The sequence below is a fragment of the Drosophila albomicans genome, chromosome X, assembly GCF_009650485.2.
Source record: "Drosophila albomicans strain 15112-1751.03 chromosome X, ASM965048v2, whole genome shotgun sequence".
In the NCBI taxonomy this organism is placed as follows: domain Eukaryota; kingdom Metazoa; phylum Arthropoda; class Insecta; order Diptera; family Drosophilidae; genus Drosophila; species Drosophila albomicans.
The window spans coordinates 8,858,330-8,873,720 of NC_047627.2; the positions used below are offsets into that span (position 1 = coordinate 8,858,330).

A 15,391-nucleotide genomic window follows, 5' to 3' on the forward strand; every position below is an offset into this window, starting at 1 on the left:
AGTGTTTTGCTTGATGTGATTTCACTACAATCAATGGATTTTGATGCAAAATAAAAACGATTTTTGAACATAAATAAAATAGACATAATATAAATAAAGAATACCACACTGCATCGGCACAATAAAAAACAAGAAAATACTGCAATGTAGTAGACGTGTCTTCTGGTATTTTCTGAACTTTAACAGTTGACCAAAGTTTGCTTCACCTCTCTATTCGCATGTAAAAATTTCTATTACTCTATTTTTAATCTTTGTAATTCTGAAAAACGTCGTTTTCATTGTCGATCATATATCATCAGTAAGGTAAAGGCAAAAACATTAAACATGTATGATTATATTTTTAAAGTTTTAAATACTTGGCAAACATTTACAAATATACCAATATTATTTATGTATTCGTCGTTTTGACAATTTTTCAAATCTGTTACAAACAAAAATTCTGGGTTTTATTATTATGTTGATTAAAATCGATGTTAACAGAAATGGCAAAATTATCGATATGGCGATAGTTTCAACGATGTTTCTCCCATCTCTACGAGACACGCACACTAGCAAAAAAAAAACCCAACATAAAAAACCTATCGCCTTCTCACAAAAAATTAAAAAAAGCCCGCGGATATTATGCACAACAATATTCCTAAGGATGACGACGTAAGTGACAATGAAGAGTTCAAATTACTTCATTTGCTAGAATTTAGCGCTATAAATAACGTGTTCTAATTACAAATTATATAAATGTTGCAGCTAAGCCGTAATCATATTTTCTTGACGCCTAACGGCGATTATAGCCGCCATTTGATTCGGGTAAGAAATCCCCTTAACCCTCTCTCGCTCTACATATGAATCTCACTAAATTATATTTGTTAATCAGCTGTGCGAACGATGCGTGCAACATGAGAAGAAAGTGCTGTTGCTGACACAACGGAAAATGTCGAGCATTTTTCTTGAGAAACCGCGTTCGCTGCAACAACTGCAGCATTGGCTGCACATCACATTCAAGGACATTGAGAGCGCCCCGCGTCGTCTTATTGAGCTCGTCGATTGTGCGCCGCGTCCCCATTTGATTGTCTTCGACATGCATTCGATAATCGCTGAACTTATCTGTCGACCCGTGTTGCAGCAATGTTCACGTGAAACGCTGGTGCGTCTCATTGCCAAATGTGCCGCCGCCTTTTGTAACTACCGCGAAATGTTGCGCATGTCTGCCAAGCCGGAGCAACAGGAGCAGCATCGTTTGGACACCATTGTCATTATGCCCAGCGAAACATATCCATTGTCGGCAGCGCAATTCAAGCTGCTGATTGGCCTCTATTTCTATGGCAACAAGTTGTTCACCAATTTCACGGAGCTCGCAGAGCGCATTCGAGTTTCGCAAGGATTGCGCTAAGTGCCTGTCCATTAACTGCTAGTTGCACCTAAGCTAGCATTGCAAAAATGGATATAAAAAGAAAAACAGAATGTTCCTCGCATAAATTTCCCTTGGATATAGAAATTTATGTTGCAATTTGTGGCAAATTTTTGTAAAATATTTAATTTTCTTGCAACTTATTGATGCAAAAGTTTATGGTGAAATTTGATGAAGTTTTGTAAACCTCAGTTGCAACTCTTTGATATAGAAATGTATATTGCCAACTCTTGTAAAAGAATTTAGTATTAACTCTTCGATATTAACATTAATGTCGCAATTTTTTGCTGTTTGTAGCAAGCATTTATGTTTCCATCAATTGGAACTTAATTTAGTTGCAAAAACTAGACTTGCATGGCATCCATGCTATAAATATTTAACTTTCCTTCATATTTTTCTTTATGTTCAATGTAATTTAAACTAAATCTCTGAAATTTGTGTTATAAATTAATATTTATTAATTGCTAGTTACACACATACGTTTATAAATATTAAGGCTAAACAATGTATTATATAAATTAAGGACTGTCAAAAAAAAAACAAAAAAATATCCTATGGACTATGTAATATATAATGCGCCATTAAAAAGGAACTAATGTTTGAGTTGTTGTAGCGCCCAAAATGGAAATATACCTCGTTGAATACACTTAACCTTCACATTGTTCACTTAGGGGCATATCACTTAACGGCCACAAAAAAAATCTAAAAGAGAAATGCTCTTCGCTGCATTTAAGGTCTTCTTGCTTAGCGGCCTGTTTTATTTATATTTTGGGTGCTAGTTGAGGCCGTTAAGCGAGATAGTGTTTACATTGGTGCAATCCAATGAAAAATGTTCTCATAAGCGAGATATTGGGCCTTAGATATAGTCCAACATGCCCTTAATTATCTCAAAGGCGTCGCGGGCTGTCGGCTCGATGGCACTGCTGGGCAGTAAATAGCCGTGCACGCCGTTATCGGCCAGCTGCAGGGTATAGCTAAAGGGTATGCCAATCTCATAGGCAGCAAAGGCATCCGCACAGCCTGCAAATATCAAAGGCATTTATATTTATGTATGTAAAGTAAATTAAATGAAAGTTGTTCGAAATTTACCCGAACGCTGCTCAATTAAATCGTTGGCCGAATCCACTTTATAACGCGACTTGCTGCCCTTTTTGCGCAATCCATCGACACCCACCATGGCCACGTCGAGAAAATCATCCAGACGCTCCGCATTAAAGGTGGAGTTCGCTTTCACGGGATACGAGACCACTTGACCATACGCCTGCAGTGATACAAAGAGCTGCAAAGGAGCAAAGTGATGATAAAAGCTGCAGGGAGAAGACTGGAGGATGTTTAAATAGACCTCACCTTGATTTGGGTGCGATAATCCATGAGAAACTCGGACACTGCTTTCGTTTCGGGCTCAGAGAAGGGCGCCGGACCGGCATAGAACTCGTTGCAGGGACCCTTTGAGCTGCCTCGCTTGCCCCACTGATGCATCCAATTGCGATCCAAATCTACACCGTAACACACCTTTTCCTTGGCCTGCTTCTGTTGCAGCCACGTCATCGCTGTATCCAACAGTCCGCCACTTGGCTTGGCCACGTGCTGCGATCGCGACTTCTTCCAGAATCGATCGTACTCGTGACTATAGACATAACCATCCGGATTGAGCACTGGCATTATGTACCACGTCGTGTTGCGTATGAACTCGTGCTCCACATCGGTCTCTGCAAATGGATTTATGAATCTTTACAGGCCATCTTATACATTTCACATTTGTATGCTTCATCCATGTAGGCCATTGGGAATAGTCTATCCACAGCAACTTTCGACAGCTAACTCTACACTCCAAATTTTGTATAAAATAAAATTCAGCTCTGGACGAGAAGAGTTCTCTGGGCGTCAAGAGCGTAGCGCAATGTCGGCCGCCAAATGCATTTGCATGGGTCCAGGATCAGCGCCGCCCTTGAGCATGGGCATGACATCCAGACAATTCTCCCAGCCGCCCTGTCCGTGTATCAAATGCAAGGAACGGGCACGGGAACAGCACGAAGCGTGCGTCCAAGCAATTGCACAGAGCAAGTCGGGCATTTGTGGCCAGATTGCCTCAAGCGGTGCTGGTCCGGGAATGGGAGCGGCCAAGGGAATGGGCATGGGACCAGTAAGCAATTCAGGGAAGTGTGGGCGACCAGAAATGGGACCAAGGATGGGACCGGGAATGGTACCGGGAATGGGACCAGGAATGGGAGTCGGAAAAGCACCAGGAATGGGATCATGCAAGGGAATTTGCATGGTACCCAGCAGTAAACCCGGAACTAGAACGGGTCCGGACATGGGCCCTATCGTGGGAGCTTGCAATAGACCGGGACGTGGCATGGGACCTGGCATGGGACCTGGCATGGGACCTGGGATGGGACCGGCAATGGGACCTGACGGTCACACAAATTCTGACATGGAAGCAATTAATCGCAGTCCACCAAAACAAGGCTGCAGTCCTCAAAAGGTCGCTAAAAATGACGTCCAATCCAACGATCCCAAATGCCAATGTCTGGGTGCACAATTGGACGCTGAACGTGAGGCTTCTAGCCAAGATTCGACTGAGAGTCCAACAGGTCTTATCTTTGGCGGTGCGGTGACCCAGCGTAAATCGAGTATAACCCAAGGTGGCTATCGGCAAATAATATTTCCACACTCGGGTTGCGCGGCCAAGGATTACGATGAATTGGACGATGATGACAATATGCTAATGGCAAATGTAGATCTAGGACGGGATACGTTCGGTTTGCCGGTGATACTGCAGGGTAATGCGGGCATCTTGAATACGGGTGGCTTCTGTCGCGACACGATGCTCTGCGATGAATTCTGTGGCATTGGTCGCGGTTGCAGTGCCGCTTGCAATAAGGGCTCCACAGCGGCAGCAACAGCAGTGGGTCAAAAAACGGCGGGAATTCGTATATGCAGCAACGAGTACATCAATACTATACTGACCTTTCTCATGGAGGTACTGGGCATACTGGTGTAAGTCCAATATCTAGATATCTCATTCCTATTTGAATTTGTTTCCCATTCGGTTTTGCAGCTTCTTTGCCGTTTGCACCATCACCTTTTGGATTACGTTGGGCTATTACATTGTACAGTTGCTGATCGAACTGAAGAACGCGAATCGCAATGTGCATGTGGCGGTTGGCACCGTTCTCAGTTTGCTGGTCCTCGCCTTTGCCGTCACATTGGTCACGCACAGCGAGGGTACCTGCCGACATCGTGCCATCGCCATACGCAAAGGCATCGAATCCTCGGGCACCACCTCGACCTCCAGCTGTAGCAAGTGCAACAAAGCAGTCACAGCCGCCGCTAAAAGAGCGTGCGCTCACAAATGCAAAACGTCTGCGAAGCCAAAACTAAAAGCCATCACAAGCAAACCGTCGAGTGGCAAATCCTGTGCAGCTAAACTGGGGATGACATCCAAGTCGAAACCCAAAGCCAAGCCTCAAACGCCCAAGCGCGTCTATAGCGATTGTCAGGGTCGCGCCATTTTCGATAGATCGAGACGCAATTCGATTCTCATCGAGATGAAACAACCCCCAACCTGGCTCATCTGGTTGCGGGACAGCGCTCATGAGTTCTTCCATAGACAGTAAACCGTCATCTGCACCTTTATTTTATTCTTCTGATTTCGCAATCAGTGTCAAATTCAAAGTCGAAGCCATGAACAGGGCATATTAAATCAAGTTGTGGAGAAGTAAAGTCAACAAAAATATCAAAAGGCTTTAGTTTACTCTAAGATATTTTCCTTGAAAGGTTTAACTACTACGAAATCTCCATCGAAGGTTTACTCATCAGGAAACTATCACCCAAGGATTTACCTTGCAGGAATTTATGAATGGTTTGATAAAGCAGCTTTCCATGGATTTATCCTCCAAAATATTCAAATGCTTTCCCTACAAAAGTTTATCCTATGTTTATCGTCATAGTCCATACTCTCCCTGTTCTAGGATCGTTCCCCTAAGAATTCTGTTCCTGTTTTTTTGCACCTGTAACTTTCTCTCCAAGCTCCTCTCTCAACGACTTCAGTTCTTGTCCCACTATATTACTGAATCCTTAAATGAATACTCACTGTTTGTGCGCATCATTCGCAACAGCTCGCCAATCATCCAGGTAGCCGATGCTGGTCCAATCCACGCCAGACCCTGCGAACCCGCTTCTATGAACACCGCATTCGCCTGTCCTGAACGACGCTTGTGCTTCGGCCGTTTGTAACTGGCGGCAGCTGCCGCAGTGGCTGCCGCCGCAGTCTGTTTCGACTCAATCTTGACCACGATGAGCGGACGACCCTCATAGGAGCGCCCGATGTGTATCAGCTCTAGGAGTTGAGCATGTCGCATGCGCATTGTTTCGAGATACTTTAATATGTCATCATGTTCATGGTATTTATTCCAACTCATAGCAGGCGCTGTCACTGGATGCTTGGTGGGTCGCCTCGTGGCTGGAGGTGTTGTATACAAATACTGTTCCTTGGTGCGCTCATAGGCAATGGCTTTGCCCACATCAAAGATGAGCACCTCGTGGGCAATGTTCTCAAAATTGAGCGTGCCCTGAAAGTCCACTAGCATCTTGGGTGGCACGAGAACATCCGTCAGACCTCTGCGGGAAGGCAGGAAGAGTAAGGTATGCTGGCCCTTTCGGGGGGAGTCGTAACTCACCTGAGACTGGGACCTTTGAGCCACTGCATCTTGTTGCCATCCTCGCCCTTCTTGAACTCCTCTAGGGCAAGAACCTGTCCTTCATCCTGCGGCTTCAGTCGCCAGATCTGATATTTCTCGTAGCTAATACGACGCGGCACATCGGGCTGTGGCGTTGTGGTGCTTGTGGCACGTGACACTAGCGCTTGCAGTAATGGATTGTGCGTGGTACTTGTTGTTGCTGCTGTGCCGACGCCGCCGCCGCCGGTGGCATTCGCAATGTGATGGGCAAGAATGCCAATCCAGTTTTGGGGATTTCGCAGCGGATCCACAATGGTTAAGATGGGCATTTGCGGCATCGTTGTCGTTGTCGATGTGGTGCTCGTTGTGGACGTTGTTGTCTTGCGGCGACGTGCCTTCGGCTTCGCAGTGCCTTCAAACCAGCTGGAAAACCACTCTTAAGATTTGAGTGGAAAGCAATAAAGAGAGAGAAAGAGAAAGAACACATTAAAAGCGTGTTAATCGTAGGCTTTTCAGGCCCAAGTCTTGTTAGCTGCTCGCACTCACTGTGCAGAAAGCGTGGCGCCCCTTTAACGTCTGTCTGAGACAGAGACGGGGACACTTTAACTCCCAATGGGGCAATTCCTACCGTTAGAGCACTGCGGAGGGGGTCAGTGGGTCGCAGCGCAATTACCTGCTTAGTTGGCCAGCCTGTGTGTGCCATTTGAGTTGATTTGGCTTTTATGGTTCAATTGACCGTGAGCGTGCTCAACTTGCACTTACCCTATGTAGTAACTTCTGCTCAATAAGCTGTGTTTAAACTTTTCACCTTTGCCTTAGCATTAACAATGTAGTGTAATAATAGCTTTGTAAGATTTAAAGTGTATTAAGTAAAGTATACTGGTCTTGTCTGCCCATTTTTAAATATTCTATACCCGGATTAAATCTATTCTGAAACTCCCCCATCGTCGTGTCTCCTGCAAGAATTTTAATTCAGTTCTAAAACGTGTAGGGTATTTCCACAGTCACATCACATTGCTCTCACCAGCAGGTTAGCACTTTATTCATTTCAGATTTGAACGGTACTCACTGTCATAGTCATCCTCCTCACTGGATGCTTGCGTTGTTGTTTTGCCAAAACCAAACCAAGACTCCAGCCAACCGCTTGGCTCTGACGGTGGCGCCTCCAAAGGTGCCGGCGCAGCTGCCGTTGGACTGGCCGTGGTGGTGCTGCCAATCTTCTTGGTGCGTCGCCCCAGGCCAAACAAGTAGCTAAACCAGCTGCTCAACGAACTGCTCTCATCCACTCTGTCGTCCTCATCCTCCTCCTCATCTTCGTCGATGGCCAAATCATTATTGCTGTGCGCGGTGCTATGATAAAGCGTTATGGTTGGATATTTGGGTTTAGCACTCGCCTCGGCGCTCTGCTCCTCCGACTGGCCGGTGAAGCCATCAAAGATGCGCGACATTGCCACCTGCACCGGATAGAAGATCATGCGAAAGAAACTGCTAATGCCAGACTCCGAATCCGATTCTGAATCTTCGTCGTCATCATCGTCATCGTACTCATACTCTTCGGAAGCGCCCGCTGGACGACGCTTGATACGCTTTTTGCTGCTGCTCTGCTTGGTATTCGAGTGCGTTTCAGTTTGATCCTCTGAGGAATGTTGATCCTGCTCCTCTGAGGATTGCTGCTCCTGTTCCTCCGAGGATGTTTTCTCTGCGCTCTGCGTGACTGGCGCGGCAGTTGTATTGGATTTACTGCTGCTGCTAATGTTGTGTTTGTTGTTGTCGCCTTTTGAGGGATCCTCCTCCTCCATAGCTCCAAAATCGGCGCCCTCCTCTGCTGAGCTGCTGTCTATCTCCTCTTGCTGTGGCTTGCTTGTGCTTCCCTTGCGCCTGTTCGCCAGTCGCTTGATCAACTTGATATGCTTTTTCTCTTCTTGATCGTAGTACGTATCATCATCGTCCTCATAATCTGCGCCAGTGAACAAATCAAATAAATCAAAGTCCGACTCGGCACTGTTACGTCGGGCGGTGAACTTTGACCGCAGCTTAGAGCGTTCCTCGGAATGCAGCTTAGAAGGTTCTTCGGAGTGCAGCACAGAGGGATCTTCGGAATGCAGCTTGGGAGGCTTTGCGCCTTCGAGTTTGGCGGGTTCATCAGAAATTAGCTTAGTATGCTCCTGGAGAGTTAACTTGGAGCGTTCCTCGGAATGAAGCTTTGAATGTTCCTGGGCAGGCAGTTTGGAAGACTCCTCAGAATTTGGTTTAGTATGTTCTAGAGGATAAAGCTTGTAGGATTCATCGGAATGCAGCTTTGGTGGTTCCTTAGGCAACAATTTGTAGTGTTCCTCCGAGTGCAACTTAGCAGGCTCCTCGCCGATGCGAGGCACAGTGCCGTGTTCGTCCTCTTCGCTGCCTTTATGCTTGTTGTGCAGCAGATGCACTGCAACTGGTATCCGATAACCAGACTCGCCATTCTGCTGACTAAGCGCTGGCTTTGTGGGCGTCGCCTGCTGAGGCTTGCCACGTCCTCCACCGCCGCCTGTTCCGCGACTGCCGCCTCCACCTCCGCTGCTCGGACGTCGCCGATTGTTACCGGGACGCTTCTTGCCGCTGCTTATGGGTCTGGCGGCCACAGTCTCCGGCTGCGAGGCAAGCGCTCGACGCTGCCGTTGATGGGGCACCTCGATGTAACCACTGGAGACCACAAAGGGCTGCTCATTGAAGATGGTGCCGGCGGCAATCGTTGCCGTTGGCTGTGGCGGCATATGAGGCTTCTCCAGCTGCGTGGCCAGACTTAAGCTGGCAGTGGGCGGGCGACTTGTGGTGCGCTTGCCCAGCACAATTTGCGGTCCAGCTGTGGTGGAGACGGTCAACTTGTGTCCTGGACGCCGTTTGGCGGGTTTCTTTTTCTTCTTGCGCTTGCCGCGCTTCGGCTTCGGAGTGCGACTTGGCTGACGCTGTGGACGCGCTGTGCTTGTGGGCAGTTTCAGTTGATCACTAATGTGTCCGCTGCTCACCATGACCGGCGGTGGCTTGTGCGGTGGCAACTTGTTGTTGCCCGCCGCTGTGCCGGGCGTTTTCTTCGGCTTCTGCAGGCGTATGATCTGTGGACGCGCTGTAGTCAACGTAGCGGGCTTCTTGGAAACTGACGAAGTGGATGAGGAGATGACCGATTGAGCTGGCACCGATTGAGCTGGACTGGCGCACTGCTGCTCGTATTTGTGACGTAGCGCCTGCAGATCGGCATCGTATTGCTGCTTGGTCACATAGATGGCAATGCCATCGCTATCATTGCTGCCATTGGGTAACTGTGAATGCGACTTGGATACCTCGCTGATGGCATATACAATGCCTGTAGCGGGATTCGTAAAGAAGATGGGAAAGCTGGCATTGCCAGGCGATGTCGATGTTGTTGATGTTGCTGTTGCTGTGGTTGCATGTTGTGGTTGATCTTGAATCTCAATCAGCTGACTCTGCACATGCGTGGTTGGTATCTCCAACTCGGGCACCGATTCAAACACAGCAAATGGCTGCTGCTGCTGTTCCTGTTGCTCCTGATCCACGTCGCTAAAGAGCTGAAAGTCCAGCTCTGATTTGTGTGGCGACAACTCGTGACGTCTCTGGAAGCGCGGCACAAAAGTTTCGCGGTGTTGCCCGTTGGCAAGAAGATCGCGTGTCCAGGTTCGCGTCTCGCGCAATAAACTGTCAAACTCCTCGGCGCTGGGATGATAGCCAAAGTCATAGCCGGCACACACGAGAGACCCAGGCGACAGACCCGATAAATTGGCCAACAGCAGGCGAAGCATTAGCAGTTTTACGACTATGTGGAAGGCAGGCATTTGCTTTTCCTTCTATTTATTTTCAATTTTTATTGTATTAATTTTTTTGTTTTTATTTTTGCAGTTAGCTTTCGAGTAGCTGCAACTGGATTTTGAAGTTGGTTTTTTTTTTTTTTTTTGGAGGGAATTAAAACGCGTATAGCGACCGTTTGCCACCGAGTCTCGTAACGAAATGAAACAACGACCCAAAGCCGCCAAACGTATTTGGAGAAACTCTATTGAGGTTTTGTTTTTGCTGGCCAAGACAGCGAGAGACGCCGCCCCTCGCTTGTCATACGAGAGTTTCGGCTGCTTGACTTTTGGCCGTAACGTTTCAGTGAAGATGTCGGTGCCGTGTCTTCTTCCCCGCAAAACTCCGCTAACCGAAAGTTCTGGAGCTGCTTCATCGTCGTTGTCGTCGTCGGTTAGTTGCCCTGCGATAGTCATCGAAGCATTGCAAATTGTCGATCTAATCACGAAATGACAGCAGGTAATGCACAGTGGTTCATAATCAGTGCTCCATACGCGATTAGAAAGTTCAGAACTCATTTTTTGTATGCGCGCCAAATGCACTGCTTGCCGACAGTTTGCTGATAGAGACAAGCAGTGTAAAGCTATTCACTTGAAAACATCATTTTGTATACAACAAACTGCTTGCTTGGTTGCCGCCTCCTAAAAATCCATATATTTTTCCAATGGTCAATACCAAATAAACTATTGCCATAAAACAAATGCATTAAATGCACTGTAAATCTTACCTTGACTTCTAGATGTAAACAAAATATATTTAAGTTTATTTTTTGTTTACCTTATTACACCCCAAAATTAGCAGCACGAAAGCACAAAATTCAATTATCAAAATAGCCAAATCATGCGTTAAATAAGCTGTTAGCAAGGTGAAGTGCATAAAGATGCTAAAACTATATTATTTATGCACTTCCTGTTGTTAATAATATTACTCGCCCACAAACAGTTTAACAACTTTATCATTGTAAACAAGCGATCACGTGCAGCCAACTTCGTGTACTTCAACGAAATCCTGCCAATTCATTATGTTTTGCAAAATTGCGCATTGTACAACCAACTTCAAGCTTATTGTTATGAATATGCGAATAGCGGCAGCCAACTTCACGTATTTCAACTGAATCCTGGAGCAGCCAACTTATCATATTTTGCTTTAAGATAAATTCACGAATTAAAATCGAACGTAGACAAATTAACCATATTTTAACTAGTTATTAACTACAAACAAATTCATGTGAATTTTCTAATGCATTGCTGATTTTACAGAGTATGTATTAGTAGTATTTTGAATGTCAATAGCAGTGATTTGAATGCGTCATAGATTTTACTGTGACAACAATGTTGCAGAAACTAGTTGGTTCCACTGTGCACAAACCATGTGTTTGCTTTTCCTGGTTGCCGCTGTCACATTGCAAGTTCTAGTTTAGAAACCCGTCGCAAGGCAATGCAATGGAAAACCAAAGTCGGTCAGTTGCACAGTGGGATGCAACAGACCAACTGCAGCCGAGTGGAATTCACATTACCGGAAATAATGGAGTAATCAATGTTATCATTATTTACATTATTGTTGCTTAAGCAGTGCTTTTCGCTTAAAAACTGATTGCTATAAATGAGTCGACTTCGCTTATCGACAAATTGATCGACAAATTGATCGCCAGCAGGATATTCACTGTTCCACTGTGTGATGCTTAAATACTGGTTGAAGGTGTCCACGTAATAAAATAATCAACAAACGTTTCGCATACTCGTGTGTTACTGGATCGCGCATCTGGAAGTAGCATCTTGATAGAGAGGCGACCGCTTATCGTATGAAAAAGAAGCCTATAACATTCGCTGACATTTCTTTCACTTTCTACACATTTATTCTGCCGTTAAGAGACGGCCGCCCTCGGTGACGGCCTTTGACTTTCGCCGTTGACGCCAGGCCCCGTTACCCGTTATCAACTTTGCCCTGTCGCCCCTCCTCTTTCACTGCCACCCCCCCCCCCCCCCCCCCCCCCTGGGTAAAAAGGTAAGGCACCGCCAAGGCGTAACTTGTTGCTTTAGAAAACGTAGCGTAAGAAGTTGCTGTCACCAGACGGCAAACAACGACTGTAATTATAATAATAATAATAATAATAATAATAATAACAACAATAACAGCAGCAATAACAAGAGTATATTTAACATATGAGACAGTAAGCAGCAACAAGTTTTATTTGCTGTAATTACTCGAGCGTTACTAAAAAACGTTTAAGCTCAAACGGCAAGTCATCGCACAAGAGAACGACGCTAGAGATGAGCGCGTGACAAACTATCGTAAAAGGATAGGGCACGAAAATTAAAGAGTTGCTTTAGGGGATATTATTGACTTTAGTTTTGAATTTAATATTATTTAAAATAACATCAATTATATATTATATTTTTGATTTACGGTAGGGATGGGCGCGTGACAAACTATCGTATAAGGATAGACTACGAAAATTAAAGGATTTCTTTTATTTTATTTGTGAATGATATATTATTGAAAATAACATCAATTATATTTTTGATTCACAACTCAACGCAGAAGAGAACAACGTTAGAGATGAGCGCGTGACGAGCTATCGTATTTTAATAGAGGTTTTGCATGTATTTTATATTTAGTACAGTGCTTAGTTCAAAACAAAATTGAATCATTTTTGTAAACTTAGTCGAAAGAAAGTTGCACACCCATCTCCAGTAATAAGCAGAAGGTAGAGAGGAAAGAGAGAGAGAGAGAGAGAGAGAACGTGAATATGGCACGGGTGAGCAAAAGTTAATAATAACATTTCAGGTAGTCACATATCGTAACAGACAATACAACGTATAGCGAAAAGCAACACTTTTGTTTTAATTGCATGTTTTCTTTTTGATGCCGGCAATTAGAAAAAAGGGCCACGTTGCCAACTAAAACTCTACTCTATGATTACAAGTGTTTGAGTTAAATTCGAGTATTAAGATATAATTCATATGATTATCAACTAATAGCGAAAGGAAGAGAGCACGTGTCCCATATCAAATTCGGAACAAAAGTAATGAAGAATTATTTGAGTAGACTTCTAATCACCGATCGGGAGGGAGGAAACAAACGCACATTATAGACTACATTGACAAGCCGATACTTGATAGATATTGTTTTTCAAGTAGAACTAATCACTGTGAAATAACTCTTTGTTGCTAATAACATACGAGCATATATATTTTCTACTATCAATTAAAACATACAAACCTGATAAGTATGAAGTACCAAATATATATATGCTTAAGCGTATTGTAGATCTGTCTGAAAGGTAATTTCTAGTCGTATATAGTCATAGAAAGCATTATGACAATTTCACTTTCAACGTCATCACTTCACTCACACTCTCTAGTTGGTTTTTCCCCTGACTGTTCCCAAGAAATTCCTAAATCCTTAATGAAAAGTAATCAACAAATAAAGTATAGACGTATTGCACCGTTTATTAGAGTATCAATACAATAAATTTTGCGATAATGAGAAATAATTAACGACAAAAGCACTTTATGGCAACTTGCAGTACATAGTATCAATGAGGAATTCTGTTACTATGCTAAGCACATTAATATATTAAGTTCCTTTATCTGCCAATATCAAGAGAAATGTTGACATGACAAAAGGAAGGCGACAAAACCGCAACTGAAGAGATTTGTTTTTAAATTGAATACATTTGAACTTCAAGATTAAACCATTAATCAATTTTTGACATACTTAAGTGTGTGCTAACATATAAATTGTATCTATTGATATGCACAACAGTGTATTATTGGATCAGGGTCAAGGTTGTGCTATGATATGCGAAAAATAAAAAATGCATTAGAGTCATTGCTATAATCTTTTATTGGGCAAACACTTTGATTAGTTACGCTTTTTGGAGTGAACAGAAAATACTTTAGATGTTTTACATTTCACGTTTCTAAATTGCAAATGTGTAATGAGAATTCAAAACAATTTTTAATGATCCAAAACTAGTTGCATTTATTCATATTTTATATAAAAATTGAGTGCGATTTAAAAAGTAATCGTAATTTTTGATTAAACGTAATTAACTAGTATTATAGAATTCTTTTAAAGACTTGCCCAAAAAAAGTTAAGATCAGGGACAATGAAGGGAAAAGACAGAGTCACAATTTGTCTGTTCACTTTCAATTAATCTAGAAAACGCGACTCTTAAGTGCCAATGTCTGTTTGCATGCAATTCTCGAAGAGGCAAAAGTCGGCTTTTGCTTTAAAAATAAAATAAAATAGATATGAAATGAAATAGTTTATTAAAAGGTCCGTCTATTGTTCAACATAACAACAAAGAAGCGCCCCATATTGACGTAACGAATTGAAAATACCCTGTGTCAAGTAACGTTCTCTTAAAAAAAAGAAGAAACAAATAAAAAAATAGAAAATTTCATTTTGGTTTTTGTTTTTGTTGTTTGTCAATTGCCTTTGGGCGAATCGATTATTTGTCTTCCACATACTTTGCGAGTGATTGAAGTGTTGCCAATGTGTTCACTAGGGGATGGCATGGCTACGTAATACCCTGTAAAAATGCAAAAAAAAATAAATAAAATAAAAATTAATTTAAATGAAAACTGAAATTGATATGAAATTAATTTCTGATTTTTAATAAAAAACAATTTTTTTTTTGAGTATATATTTTGAGAAAGAATAAATCCAGAAATTTAAATTAAAATTATTTACGAACATTCTAAAAATTAAAAAAAAAACTTAAATTTGTTTAACATTTTTATAAATTAAAAAAAAAAACTAAAATAGATTTGTTACATTTTTGCATAATTTGGAATCTTTGGTATTTGAAGTTTTCCATTGTTTATTGCTGTAATAACTTAAATTACTTAAATAAGTAGCTCACGTTTTCAAATAAGAATCTTTTTTTAGTCTTACAACTTTTTCATTAATTATGATATATATCTTACATTTACAATATCTATCTTCTGACTATTATAATCTATATGAAATGAATGAAGAAATTTCCTAATTTTAATTCATAAATAATTCATAATGTTCAATATACTTCCTATAGTGTTGACTAATTGAAATTCCCTGTTGATTATTCCTGTGTAAACCAAAATACAATTTTTTTAAACAATGATTTATTAGATTTAAAAAAATTTAACCAAAATTTGTTGTGTACATTTTCAAATAAGAATCTTTTTTTAGTCTCAGGACTTTTTTTATCACGTCTGATATATTAATATAATAATATAATCTATACGAATTGAAGAAATTTCATAGTTTTAATATAGAAATAATGCTTAATTTTGAATATGTTCTTTATTGTATTTATTAATTGAAATTCCCTGTTGTTTATTCTTGTATAAACTGAAATTATTTTTTAACATTTTTAAGCAAGCATATATTAAATTTGAAAAAATTTAACTAAACTTAGTTGTGTACATTTTCAAATAAGAAACTTTTTTAGTCTCAGAACTTTTTCATTATGTCA

The 15,391-nt window shown here is 42.2% G+C and overlaps 3 protein-coding genes across 3 annotated transcripts; 2 read left to right on the plus strand and 1 right to left on the minus strand.

Annotated features, from left to right (window-relative positions):
• Window positions 1–481: 481 nt before the first annotated feature.
• LOC117569302 (uncharacterized) lies at window positions 482–2,056 on the plus strand. Its single transcript, XM_034250417.2, has 3 exons — window positions 482–651; window positions 745–804; window positions 872–2,056. Exons 1-3 carry the CDS (start codon window positions 622–624, stop codon window positions 1,385–1,387), a joined length of 606 nt encoding a protein of 201 aa, XP_034106308.1. The 5' UTR covers window positions 482–621; the 3' UTR covers window positions 1,388–2,056.
• On the minus strand, window positions 2,047–10,189 carry LOC117577539 (uncharacterized). Its single transcript, XM_034262367.2, has 6 exons — window positions 7,157–10,189; window positions 6,088–6,523; window positions 5,502–6,028; window positions 2,753–3,114; window positions 2,495–2,684; window positions 2,047–2,425 (listed from the first exon to the last, which is right to left on the minus strand). The coding sequence occupies exons 1-6, from the start codon at window positions 9,912–9,914 to the stop codon at window positions 2,262–2,264; spliced, it is 4,437 nt and encodes a 1,478-aa protein (XP_034118258.1). The 5' UTR covers window positions 9,915–10,189; the 3' UTR covers window positions 2,047–2,261.
• On the plus strand, window positions 3,190–5,150 carry LOC127565651 (uncharacterized). The gene is made up of 2 exons (XM_052005183.1): window positions 3,190–4,405; window positions 4,467–5,150. The coding sequence occupies exons 1-2, from the start codon at window positions 3,306–3,308 to the stop codon at window positions 5,023–5,025; spliced, it is 1,659 nt and encodes a 552-aa protein (XP_051861143.1). The 5' UTR covers window positions 3,190–3,305; the 3' UTR covers window positions 5,026–5,150.
• Window positions 10,190–15,391: the final 5,202 nt, after the last annotated feature.

Coding starts and splice junctions, on each gene's coding strand:
- LOC117569302 (XM_034250417.2), top strand. CDS start 622: ATGCACAACAATATTCCTAAGGATGACGAC. Junction 652..744: donor ATATTCCTAAGGATGACGAC/GTAAGTGACAAT, acceptor TAAATGTTGCAG/CTAAGCCGTAATCATATTTT. Junction 805..871: donor ATAGCCGCCATTTGATTCGG/GTAAGAAATCCC, acceptor TTTGTTAATCAG/CTGTGCGAACGATGCGTGCA.
- LOC127565651 (XM_052005183.1), top strand. CDS start 3,306: ATGTCGGCCGCCAAATGCATTTGCATGGGTCCAGGATCAGCGCCGCCC. Junction 4,406..4,466: donor GAGGTACTGGGCATACTGGT/GTAAGTCCAATA, acceptor TCGGTTTTGCAG/CTTCTTTGCCGTTTGCACCA.
- LOC117577539 (XM_034262367.2), bottom strand. CDS start 9,914: ATGCCTGCCTTCCACATAGTCGTAAAACTGCTAATGCTTCGCCTGCTG. Junction 6,524..7,156: donor TGAGGAGGATGACTATGACA/GTGAGTACCGTT, acceptor TCAAATCTTAAG/AGTGGTTTTCCAGCTGGTTT. Junction 3,115..5,501: donor GCGAATGATGCGCACAAACA/GTGAGTATTCAT, acceptor ATCCATTTGCAG/AGACCGATGTGGAGCACGAG.